This window comes from Dermacentor silvarum, chromosome 8 (assembly GCF_013339745.2).
Source record: "Dermacentor silvarum isolate Dsil-2018 chromosome 8, BIME_Dsil_1.4, whole genome shotgun sequence".
Classification (NCBI taxonomy): Eukaryota; Metazoa; Arthropoda; class Arachnida; order Ixodida; family Ixodidae; genus Dermacentor; species Dermacentor silvarum.
Genome location: NC_051161.1, coordinates 112,510,501 through 112,523,161, shown reverse-complemented (window position 1 = coordinate 112,523,161; position 12,661 = coordinate 112,510,501). Strand labels below are relative to the sequence as shown.

Genomic DNA, 12,661 nt, shown 5'->3' with positions numbered 1-12,661 from the left:
TTTTCCGGTCATTTGATGGACAGTAGCGAAAAAAACAAAGGGAAAGGAACAGAAAAGGAGTGCAATACGGCAGAGCACCCTCGCCCTCCTTGTTTACCTGATATCTTGCGCTACCTTTCTTAATTCATGTCTACACACCAACTAGCCCTGCAAAGCATCTTGCTCAGTTTTCAATGGCACGAGCACCGAGTGACACTCTTTGTTTCTGGCGCAGCAACATCCGGTTTGGGGCCGACTTCCGGTTTGTCACAGAGGTGGGACGAAATTAAAAATAAATAATAGAAAAATAATAACCGGCAGATATCGATGGTTCTACTTATGACTGATGATAGATATGACATTAGAGCACATGTTTAGTACAGTAAAGAGCTCATTAAGTGTCAGAAATGATTAATGAAAGGGTAATTACCGTACACCAAAGCACACAATCGCACACTTTAGATACCCATCGCATCAGTACAGGTTTGGTTCCATATGCATGGCGGTTTCCCGTCAGTTCTGTATACAGTAAATATTGCACATATACGGTAAATAGAACGAGCTGGACTGGTTCTTTCAATGTGTCCTTGGCAGCTCGTCACAAGTTGTTTATTTTCATTAAGAATTGCTTTTCAATTCTTTCTTCGGTAATTTTCCGTGGTTTTCTCGTGAAGATATCAACGGCGACACTGAAAGCTCGTTCGGTGTACGTGCTCTAGAGAAGGGCTGTGTCGTAACGTACGAACACCTTGCCCACACGCTATAGGATCTGATAATACATCAGCACGATTATTTAAGACGGGGTGTATATCGATTAGCCGAACTGTAGTGCACGCGAAGAGACTGCAGACATTGAGCACTATATTTGTGGTCTTGCCCAAAATACGGATGTTTTCTGAAAAGGACGCTCTGCGTGAGAACATGAAAAAGAATGACCTTCGGCAAGTGTGCCTGCAATACCTTGCGTTCCAAGAACAGTCAGTCATAGCCCGCGAAAAGCTTCTATTAAGTCTTCCTTAAGACATACTGGTGGGCTAGTTGGTTAATCGTGAGGGAATGTGGCAGCGCAGTTCAAAAGAAGGACGTAACACAGGGAACAAACACGGGTGTTTGTTTACTGTGCTACGTCCTTGTTTTGAAGTGTGCTACCCTATTCCTTCAAGTCTTGTTCTTGCATTTCTAAATGAGACTGGTCTGATGGACTTGTGGTGACATAAAGGTTGTAAGAGACGCCCAGGCGGAGCGATTGCCGGCCTCGATCGCCACTTTCGCCGGGCTATCTCACCATTTGCTACAGCCCGCCACTAACACCACCACCACAAGATGGTGGTTACTTAATGCCACGATTCTCGTGCTCTGGGTCGTCCATAAAGTGCAGCGCTTCATTGTATCTGGGGCTAGGCGAAGGCACTGCCGATATGAGCCAGTGAAAAACTGCAAAATCGTCTATAGGTGATTCCGTGGCATAAAAGTCCAAAGAGGCAGTCGCTATATATCGAGCCATAGAAGCGCCGTTTCAATTTCTCGGCCAACATCAGGTGGACCTCCTCCCGGCACTCTTCAATCGTTAGCCACTTAGACGTAAACGACTAATTGTAACGATGCCAGCAAACGTTGACCTTCCTTGATAAGGCGGCCAAATCTGTATAAGGTAATTTAATATAAGGTTGCATAATATTCAACCTTAATAAGACTGTTCGGTTATAACAATCGGAAAAATAGGTCTATATGAGTCATCTATACAGGGTGTCCCAGCTATCATGCACCAAGCGAAAAAAAAAAAAAAAAAGAGCAATTGCGTTACTCGAAGGAAACCTAGTGCATATTGTTTCCAGTACAGTAGAGTAGCCGCCAGTATTGTTTTCGCTACTGAGATTTAATTAGGTAATTGTAAATAATTATCTAACTCGATAAGTACTGTCCTAATTATCAAAGTGTGAATGAGAAAATTGTAGAGCAACGTGAAAAACTCCAGATACAGCTTTCTATTGCTCAATATATACGTGCTACATAAAAGTGTTTTTTCCGAGCGTGAAAGAAGCCCGCGAATACACGCAAAGTGCCTCGAGCGGCCACTCGCGCGGCATACAGACTAACAATCTAACCGTTTTCCCGCTTACCTGGGTGACTGGATAGTCCGCGGTCGAATGGACAGCCCATCGGGCTACTGTGTTGAGGGAACAGGGTTTCCAAACCAACCGTCGGACCAGCTTGGGTGGCTGTGCACGTGGCAGAGTGTACAGACGTGTCACTCTTCAACGAACCTCTTTCACGGCTACATGTGTCGCCGTTCATGCGGGACTGAGTAGGTACCGCGCCGTTCAATAAACTCTTTGTCGCCGATTTGGAACACTGGATATGTGCCACTCGGTCTGTGCTAGCCTTCAATGAACCTCTTTAAAGCCAATTTGGGTCGTTGGGTATATGCCAGTAGGTGTGTGCCGCTCTTGAATGAACGTTTTTGACGCCAATTTGGGTAACAAGGTATATATGCCACTGGAAGTGTGCCGATGTACAACGACGACAAAAAAGTTTTTAAATCAACCTTAGTCACAACGGTTCCTCAAGGACAACAAACCGAAGCTTTAGCCGGCTGCGCCATGAATGTATACTGGGTGTGTGTCGCTTATAAATGAACGTCTTGCCAGCTTGGGTAACTGAGTATGTGTCACTGGGTGCGCGGCAAGGAGGGAACAATTCTCAGCGGCGCGCCACGCTTCTCGTCTCGGAGGCCACGCGCGGACTTCTCGGAAGTGCCTCTAGGTGGCGTAGCGTGTCGAGAAATAAGCGCGAGAGAGAAGCCCCGTTTCCGCACGACGCGTTTCTAAGCTTTAGCCACGCACCGGCGTGCCATGCATTTTGGACTCCTCGCGCAGGCTTTGCGGCGCCGGCGCTAGATGGAGCCGTCTGTATTTAGGGAACGCGAATGAAAAGCTCCATGCAATGCAGTACGCGCCTCATGCATAACTCGTTTGGACGGTGGCAATACGTTGTATCACTATATTGATTCCATACTAAACGCATTACCGTCGACAGTCACAGTGACGTGGATTCGGCCGCATTTTTCTTTCTCTCTCGGCTCTCGCGGTTGTCGTTTACTGCAGTGGATCCCGCACTGTGTAAGTGGCGGCGTTCATTTGGGGCAGCAGTGAGACGTGCTGTCGCTTTCGTTGTTTTCCAATTTTCCCTCCTCGAGGGCACTTTTCCTTCTGTTCACCGTATCTCCGGGTATACGTCTTCTTCGGGTAGAATAAAAAAAAAATGTCGCAGTTTCCCCCGAAAGGCGAAGCGTCAATTGGGATAGCGAATTAGTAGAGAGATATACGGAGTAGGATAGTAGTTTTATCGGCTGCATAAACTTGGACACATTCGCTTACTAACTTAATCAACAAGCATGGTGTCAGCGCGCACAAGCAAACACGAATAGATCACACTCGATGACCGCAGACAACCACTATCAAAACGTTGGCATGAGCAAGCGCGGCCTCAGCAGCGAGCGAAGGTTCGTGCGGTCTATCGCTTGAACGGAAACTCAGCGGCGAAAGCACAGCGTATACAAAGTTAAGAGCCGTGTGGAGATCGCTGTCAAGGTGCGGTGCGGGCGAGAGCCCGCAGCGGCGCAAAGTACGCAGTTGCTCGCAGAGTAGAAGCCGCACCCCCTCCCTCCCGTGCTGCCTTCCCGCTTTCCTCCTTTCGCGTGGGAGTCGCCAGTTCCCCTTGCGCCCGGTCGCAAGATACGAATTTGGTGCCGCCGCACAGCGTCGCCTCCCTCCCTCCCATCCCCCACGGACTTTCGCGCGACGGAAGAAGTGGCGCGTTTGCTCTCCGCCGTGCGTTCGCTATCCGTAAAAGCACGCGTCCCTCGCGCGCTTTCACTCGGACATACAGCATACGGCACGCGGCGACGATTTTATCACCCTTGGACTATATACGGAACCTCACAGCGACGGCGACGCCGACGGCAGAAATACGCTTGGAGTGTCCAAATAATTGCTATCGCAATAAAATACAAATAATGATTGGGCAAAGCCCCATCGCCCGATGACTGTCGGCGCTAATGCGTTTAGCGCTGAACCAATGTAGCGATACAACGTAATTGCCACCGTCGAAAAGAGTTATGCATGAGGCATATACTGCAGCGGGACTCCTTTCGCGATTCCTGTGAACACTCGGCGCCATAGCGCCGCTGCCGCGAAGCCTGCGCGTGGCTTCCGAAATGCATGGCGCACCGGTGCGTGCTAACGCTTAGAAACGCGTCATGCGGCAACTGGGCTTCTGTCCTCGTGCTTCTTTCCGGACACGTTCCCCTCCGTACATGGCTATCACGCTCGACGAAAAAAGTCTCACGTAGTGCTTTAATAATGCACTAGCATTCTTAAGGTACTTAACGCACTTCGCGGGGGGGGGGGGGGGTATAGCGTCACGCGTCGCTTTCACGTACTTAAAAAAGAAAAGTACGTTAGGAAGGTAAAATAGGAAAAGGTGTGTATATATGGCCCCTCAAGTCACGATTCTTGTTCCCTTTTACAACCATTGTTTGCGTTCTCCCCTCGCAGGGCAGGAGCTAGGTGGTGTGGGCGCTCATCGCGTAGCGTCTGTGCGGTTGCTGAGGGCCACGGGGCCTTCGCACATATAGCGCGGATACGTCATCTTGTTAAACGCTTGCAGTCTCGCTCACACGCTCGCCCGCGAGCTCGCCAACCGAGCACCAGGAGAGGCACAGTTCACCGCCCAAGACTGCGCACCCACTCATCCACTCACCTACGCCGACTCTGTCGCATATTACCGAAAATCCGGTCTGTCCCTATCGCCTGCCCACCCTCCCTAACGTGCCATGAAGCTGTCTCGTGGCGCCAACTCCTTCCCCTGTCTTGCCACCCTCTGCCGTTTTTATCCCAAACAATATACGTCCACCTGCGCCTTCTGCGGCGACCTCGCCACTCTACAGCGCACCTCCTGGGAAAGTCCCAATCCTCCCACGCATTCTCCGAGGACGCCGTGCATGCCGTCCTCGGACTGCCCCTCTACTGGCTTCTTCATCAGCTTCGGTCCCCCACCGCTCATGCAGAAGCGATCGCATATAGCGCCGAAACACTTATGCCACGCATTCAAATTTCCGTAACGGCCTCCAGTGTAGAAGCGAACCAAAAGTGACCGGGTGGGCGGGCCGCCCTCTCCTTCAGATGTGCTCGAGAGTGAGGGGAGTCGCCACCTCGCAGACACTATGCTACACCGACGAAAGACACCACAAACTTTGAAACTTCCCTGACGAAGAGAGTTACTCTCGAAACTGTTGGCATAAAGAAACTTTCGTTTACGTTTTCGTTTACGACAACGCGTCCATTGTGCCTTCATTTCTTACACATACATCTATAAAGTGCGACTGACGGTGGTCTGCTCTGGACAACCATCCGTTGCACTTCGTTCTATGAAAGAGACAGCGCATTTGTCGAGTGAGCTCCTGAACACTTTGCAATGTGGTGAGCGCGGTTGCAATCATGGATCCGGTACCTCAGAAAGGTGCGACGTAATGCCTAACGCATTTCTCTCGCATTTACCGCTAAATCGCCACTGTTCTTTTTTTGTTTCTTCATTGCTTCTTTCTTTTGCGTTTACTCCTGCCACCTGACTTTCCCTGCTGAATCCCCCTTGTGGGTACGATCTACAGCTAGGACCATCTTCATCCTCGTCGTGTAGCGTGCATGGGCACGAGCAGTTCGAGCTAGAGCGTGCTCACAGAAGAAGGAACGCCATCACGACGAGCTGCCAGTTGGATCGCCACCGGAGGGACTGCGATAATCTTGGTCTCTTTTGCAGCGTCTCGCCATTGTCCCGGAGGCTCCTCGGACGAGGGGCAACGCAGGCAGACGCTCACCGTCAACTATACTCAGGGCCCATAACGTCGTCTGTCCAGAGCCCGACTGACCTGGTCACCTGGGGCAATGTCCGTGAGCAAGGCGTCGTCACCGCCGACCACTCGGCGGTCCATACTGGTCGACTCATCGCGGCGAAAGTCGGACCGTGCGCACACCGGACCCGACGAGTTCTCTTCCAGCGTGAGTAGATAAGTGCACCCCGCTTCCGGGACAAATTTCGTTCCTTGTATTGACATAGCTCTACCCTGGGCGTTGTCCTAATTGAAGGCACCTTAAAAGAGATCTCAAAAAGAGGCAAATTACTTGCATGCCCAAAAATTTGGACATTGGCTCTTCGGCTTTCTGTTGGAACTTCACCGAAGTGCACCAGCGTTAACTCAATGGGCAGCATTTCCAGACTTTTTAGAAGGCTGCCCGAATTTCAGCAAGTTTCAGGTAGCAACCTCGAGAGAGTACGCGTTTTTAATAACATGCACATCTTCGACACTTAACCCTAACGTCTTTGCTGCGGTAAAGAGTTTTCTTCAGGAATAAAACACTGCGATAAAGCGGCAGGAAAGTTACGAATAAGTGCGGTAAATTTTATTTTATTGGAGGGCGTACCCTCTCGATGTTGCTAACTCAAAGTTTTTTTCATTTGCGCGCGCGGTGCTATCTGTACTCGCGGACAAATTTCTGTGGCAATCAAGTAAAAGCTACGGAGGCAAACGCTGCGAACGGCGTTCCCGTGACGTCAGAGGGGGTACTCGCCTTTGTCGTCTGCTATACGCTCCGGCAAGAATAGCTTCACCAATTGGCTTCACCAATGCCTCCATTGGCTTCACTTTCATGCGTTTGCTCGCACTCTGACTGCGTGGTCGCGTAGCGCGGCGCTCTCCAATTACCATCTGTATTTTATTGCGATAGCAGTTATATGGACACTCGAAAGCGGATTTCGGCCGTCGTCGTCGCCGTGAGGTTCCGCATGTTGTCAACGGCGATGAAATCGTCGCCGCGCTCCGGACACTGTATGTGCGAGTGAAAGGGCGCGAGGGACGCGCGCTTTCACGGGGAGCGAACGCACGTCGAAGAGCAAACGCGCGTTCTGCGCCGTGCTCCCTGAAGGGCTGCAGAATTAAGCGTCTCTTTCCTCCTTTACAATCACCATATATAGAGAGCAAACGCGACTTCTTCCGTCGCGCGAAAGGCCGTGGGGGGACGGGAGGGAGGGAGGGGAGGCGACGTTTAGCTGCGGCACCAAATGCGTATTTATATAAAAACGTTGCGAGGCGAGATGGTGGGTAAGATTTTGATGCTGCTCGACGAGTGTCCCATTCTGATCTTGTCGAAAGCCTCCGAGCAGCTCCCAGAGGCACGGGCAACAGTCACCAACGCCACGCGCGTTCGGTGCGAACGCGGGCAAAACGCCGACGGCGTCGACAACAGTTCTGTGCGTTGCCGGTGCTGCTGCATGTCCAAGTTTATACAGCTGATAAAACTGCTATCCTTACTCCGTATAGCTCTCTACTAATTTGCTATCGCAATTGATGCTTCGCCTTTCGGGTGAAACTGCGACATTTTTTTTCCTAGTGTTAGTTTTATTATTGCCAGCACTTTGAGGACAACAAACCTTGTAAGTTAAATGTATCTTCCACATAACCGTCCAGTGGTTCTGGCTTTGCGCTGCTTAGCTAGAGGTCGCTGATCCGACCTCTTCCGTGGCGGCCGGCCCCATTTAAATGAGGGCGAATTGCAAACACGCTCGTGTGTACTTAGATTTAGGTGCTTGGCTAAAGAACCCCCGGTGGTCAAAATTAATCCCGAGTCCTAAACTACGTGCTTGATAATCATGTGGTGGGTTTGGCGCGTAAAATGTCAGAATTTGTTTTTTTACAGATATTTTTACATTTAATGTAACCCCATCTCTCGCCGGCAGGGACACGATCTCGTGACTCGGTCATAAAACATTTAGCCGAGCCAGTAAATGAAAATCGTCACAGCTTTGGAAATGAAGTACGATGGCAGGGCTCATGCGCAAAATTTTGCGTTCACAAAAGCGGCATTGTAGTTGAACGTGAATTTCACATTTTTCTTGTAATTCCAGTAACTTGGGGTTCCAAAAGTAGAACTTTTTCTGACAAAAGTCTTAATATTTTACTGAGAAGAGGCTTACCTTGAACATTTGTGGGGCACCACGTGCTATCGCTCCCAATTGCCAAGCATGCTTTGCACTATCTTCTTGCAAATTAATCTCATTACCACTTTCTCATGCATAAAAAAAGTTTGTTTAGGCTAGAATAATACTATTTCCGTTCAACGCACTTTCCCACTACCGTAAGCCAATCGGAAAACATTATTTTATCAGCGTAATAATAAAAATATTTTGTTAAAAATGCAGAAATGCTTGTAAACATTTCGCCTTTATGAGTCTGCCTCCCCCAGTCTCCCCTCCTTCTTTTTACTGAAAATCCTGGCAATGGGAAAACAAGCGCATTAGAAGCACCAACGGCAGCTCCCTCATTCGTATTTTTTCACTTCAACATGTTATTTTAATTTTCAGTGTGAACACCACGCACAGACACATTTTATTTCAATGTGTACACAGGACAAAATTTATGATATTTTGAAAGAGAAAGAGGTAGCCAAGTAACAATTATTTCCAATGAAATGGGTAGCCTATGTCTAGAGAATCAATATGTTGCTGTATGTTCAACTCGCTACAAATTTTTGCGCACTTTTTTGACACTGAAAAAGATCTCCAGATTTCAGTGACCCCTTCGGCAGAGTATTTTATCAACGGTGTGTGAAATCCACGTGAATGATATATGTGTCTCAGCATTGCTTCTCTTTCCAGTAGGTAATGCTAGCGACTCATGAAAAAAAAAACTTATAATAATTTACAACATTTATTGGGGATGGAAACATCGCAACGCGCACGCAGAGGTCATAAATATATATAATTAACTTAGTAACCGAAGTGAGGCCATGTTGAACATGTGTTTTGTGCGACTTAATATGCACAAAACACATGTATCTCACTAACGTGTTTAACTGAATCGCTTGTCGCATGGCTCAACCAAGAGACGCAAGCTCGTCACTTCAGTGAACAATCTTTCGAGGTCACACGAAGTTTCCATTGTAACTGTTAGTAAAGGTTATATATATATATATATATATATATATATATATATAATGCATACATGCGTGGCGTTCAGAAAGCTGATCAGCCCCCCCCCCCCCCCCCCCCCCAGAAAAATGCTGTCTCCGCCTATGATAGTCATACAAGGGTATATTAAAAAAAGAAACCCAATAAATATGTTTTAAATTATCACGTTAGCATTGTACCCACGGCAGTGCTAAAGCACCCAACCATGGATTAAACAGCGCCTCGAGTTCTTCGTTGTTTCAGCCATTGCCGACACATCGCAACCAGTGGCACTAAATAATCTAAAAATGGCTGCAGCTGAGATTTGGGGTTCTTGGACGAATCTATTGTAATCTGTAAGGTAAAGGCAGTGTGAATGACAAGGACTAAGCGACAGAGCGTATCCTTGCCTGCTTTACCGTACATCCTGTTCGCGACGCTTCCTGCGATGGTTGTCACCTCCATAACAAGCAGGGCATCGTGTTTATAGGTGTTTCTTAGAGAGTCGACGGAAGCTCGCCAAAATTAACATCGCCCCGTCAGCTCAAGATATCCGACGCATCACTGACCCAGGTCTATCAGTTTTCCATTGTTGCCCATCATCGACGGTTGTCTCTCGCAGTCTCGTCCACGCGCCCACTCCCTGACGCCTCGGATGCACAGCGCCTACTGGCGCAAGGCCGGTGCGCGCAGCGCCCTGGGTTGCTGCGTGGTCGTGGCCTCGCTGCTGCTGCTACTCGTCGTGCTGCTGTTCCCGCACAGTCGTAGCGCGCGCCATCGCTTCCCGTGCTGGTCCCCGCCGTGCCGCGACTTCGTCAGTGCGTTGGCTGCCTCCATCAACGCATCGCGGGACCCGTGTCAGGACTTCCACAGCTACGTGTGCGACCGCTGGCGACCCAGCTTCGGAGGTCGCTCCATGCTCGAAGATGTGGCCATTGGCTTCCGCAGGCACGTGGGCGAACGCGCTGCCAGTACTTCACCACCGCGACAGTCGCAGGGAAGTCACGAGAAGGTGGTCATGCTTTACAAGAGCTGTCTGGCCGAGAGGGCCCGAGGAATCGGCGAATTTAAACGATTCCTGCGCGAACGCCGCTTGCCCTGGCCCAAAGTTGACACGGGCGCAAGCATTGTCGAAGTGGCTGTGGACCTGTCCGTGAACTGGCATTTCCCGCTATTCTTCTACGTATACAGTTTTTTCTCCACGCCAGGGCCAACGGTGTCGCCGGGCACGAAACACTTGACCGCGCGAGTTGTCTTCACCGATGGCTTCCTGGGACTGGGTCCGCGCCTTCTGCTGAAAGAACGGGAGCTGCGCAAGAACAACCCCGAGCACATCTGTCAGCTGCGCGACGCCCTGAGGGAACGTGGCGATGAGGAATCCCAGTCGGTCTCCTGCGAGCGGCTCGACGAATTACAGAGGGAGGTTCTCGGTGACTTGACGGCAACAAGCGGCAACGAGTCGCTGGAAAACACGTCGTGGACTCTGTACGACAACATCGACAGTTTCGCCGACGATCTAACGCCGTCCGTTTCCGGTCATCAGTGGCTCAGGCTGCTCACGAGGCACCAACCCGCCCTGTTAGGCTCGGACATTGTGCCTCGTGTCGAAGTATACAACAAGATGCACATACGAATACTTGGCAGTCTTCTCGGCTCGAAGCGGTGGCAGACGGACCTACTTCGCGTGGCGGGTCTCTGCGTGGTCCAAGGCTTGGGTCGTTTCGCCAGCAATCAGCTCGCCACTCTCATCTACGGCGACGACATCGCTCGCGCGAGCCGCCATCCGGACCTGTGCTACGGACTCGTGGACCAGATGGTGCCGCGTCTGCTGTCGGCACGCTACGTCGCGCTTCCTGCTCGACATTAAGCGTATCACGAAGGCCACCGAAGTCTTCCACGCGGTCAAGTCGGCCGTCGGCGAGTCGGTGCGCAGGGCCGCGTGGCTCATGGACTACGCACATCTGGAAACGTTCGCGAGGATCAGCCGGAGTGTCCTCACCTTCGAAGCTGTCCTGACCGGCGAGGCCGCTGGTGCGGAAGTGCCCTCTCTCGCGGCGACCGCGAACCTGCCAGACTTCAGTGACGACTTCATCGACAACCTGAGCCGTATCCCCCGCGTGTTCTGGGACGGCGTGCACCGTGACTTGCTGGCGACGCCATCTTCGTTCGGCTTCGCGCCAGGAAACCGCCTCCAGAGCATACACGCCCCGACAAAGAGTACACTATGGTGGGGAGACGTCTGGCACCAGCACGACGCGTCGCCGTTCGCGTTGTCTCCTCACGATGTCATCATCCCCAACCTATACATGCTGGATTCTGTGTTTCCTGCCACGGCATACGAGAGCGTCAACTATGGCCTCGTGGGTTCACTACTGGCACGCCAGCTGCTAGCAATATCCTTCAGGGCGGCTGGCACAGACGGTTCTTACAAGTCCAGGTTGAATGAACTCGCTACGAACGATAGCGTGCGTTGCGTTCAGGAAGCCTTTCAGCGCGGCGACCTCAACGGCACGGCGTTGGGAGAGTATCTCGGAGACACGGATGCCATGCTTGTGGCGGTGACCTCTTTGAAGCCACTCTTAGATTCGTTGTCCACGAGTCCCGGCTACCCGGAGTGGAACCGCGGCTTTGACGACTACAGCGCCGAACAGCTGTTCTTTCTGGCGCTCTGCTTTCCTAGCTGCGGGTTACCCGATGACCAAATGGCGTCAAGGCGAGGAGGAGGTTCCAGCCGAGCCTCCTGGTGCAACGTTCCGCTGATGCTTTTCGACGCATTCGGCGAGGCCTTCCACTGCCAGCCAGGGAGGACGATGAACCCTCGTTCCAAGTGCGCTGTGTGGTGACAGTGATGGCGGATGCAGGACCGTTTTGATGCCCATTTTGTGTGACTCTCCCTCTTGTGCCTTTTTTAGTATTGCCACACTTCGCTTGAAACAGTCATTGAAGCTAAATAGTTGCTATGTGGAATATGGCCTATCCACACGTATCTTTATTTTTTTTTTACTTGGAGTAGTGTGGTTGCTTTTTATGTCCGATGAGGTAGCAATTTCTTTCTTGTCGAATTGTGCCGAACTGTTTTCGATGACCAAGTGTCCGAAACCTGACAGCAGTTTATATTTGTTTGCGCTTTTACTCGGTGGTCTATAATTTTGCATTGTGGAACTTGTGCGCAATGTTGCGTTTATATGTTGTTACCGGATGCTTGAACACTTGGCTTAAGACCTTTTCATTTGCCCTTAGGTTTTCAGTTTTGAGGGACACAGTTCACTGGGCGATGAACTGAAGACTTGACTGCCCTTGTAGCGTGTGTGTGTGCTGCTTTTTAAACAGAAGTATTTTACCGCACCGCGGCTTGCCCGTGGAACTGCATTGACGGCACCCAGGTGTTTAGTGAACGCGATTGATATATTTTTTAAATTTGCTTTCACAATTGTACACATGTGCAAGTGGAGAGATAATTGTGAACAGCTGGCGGCTTCTTGACGAAATTTGGCCCGTTAAAATGACTGAAACGCGCAAGACGATAGGCTATGGAGGATGAATGATATGACGAGCGCACGCTTTCCAGTAATTATTTTCTCGCAAGGCACTGTCCAAACGCAAATGTATAAGGCATAGGAAACGACAGACCGGTCTAGCTGGATATGCAGTGACGAAATTTTAATTTTTGTACAGAAGTGTG

General features: G+C 50.4%; 1 protein-coding gene across 1 annotated transcript; it reads left to right on the top strand.

The window, feature by feature from the left end:
• Positions 1 to 5,741: 5,741 nt before the first annotated feature.
• LOC125947579 (uncharacterized) lies at positions 5,742 to 10,858 on the top strand. The gene is made up of 2 exons (XM_049672636.1): positions 5,742 to 6,035; positions 9,602 to 10,858. The coding sequence occupies exons 1-2, from the start codon at positions 5,922 to 5,924 to the stop codon at positions 10,844 to 10,846; spliced, it is 1,359 nt and encodes a 452-aa protein (XP_049528593.1). The 5' UTR covers positions 5,742 to 5,921; the 3' UTR covers positions 10,847 to 10,858.
• Positions 10,859 to 12,661: the final 1,803 nt, after the last annotated feature.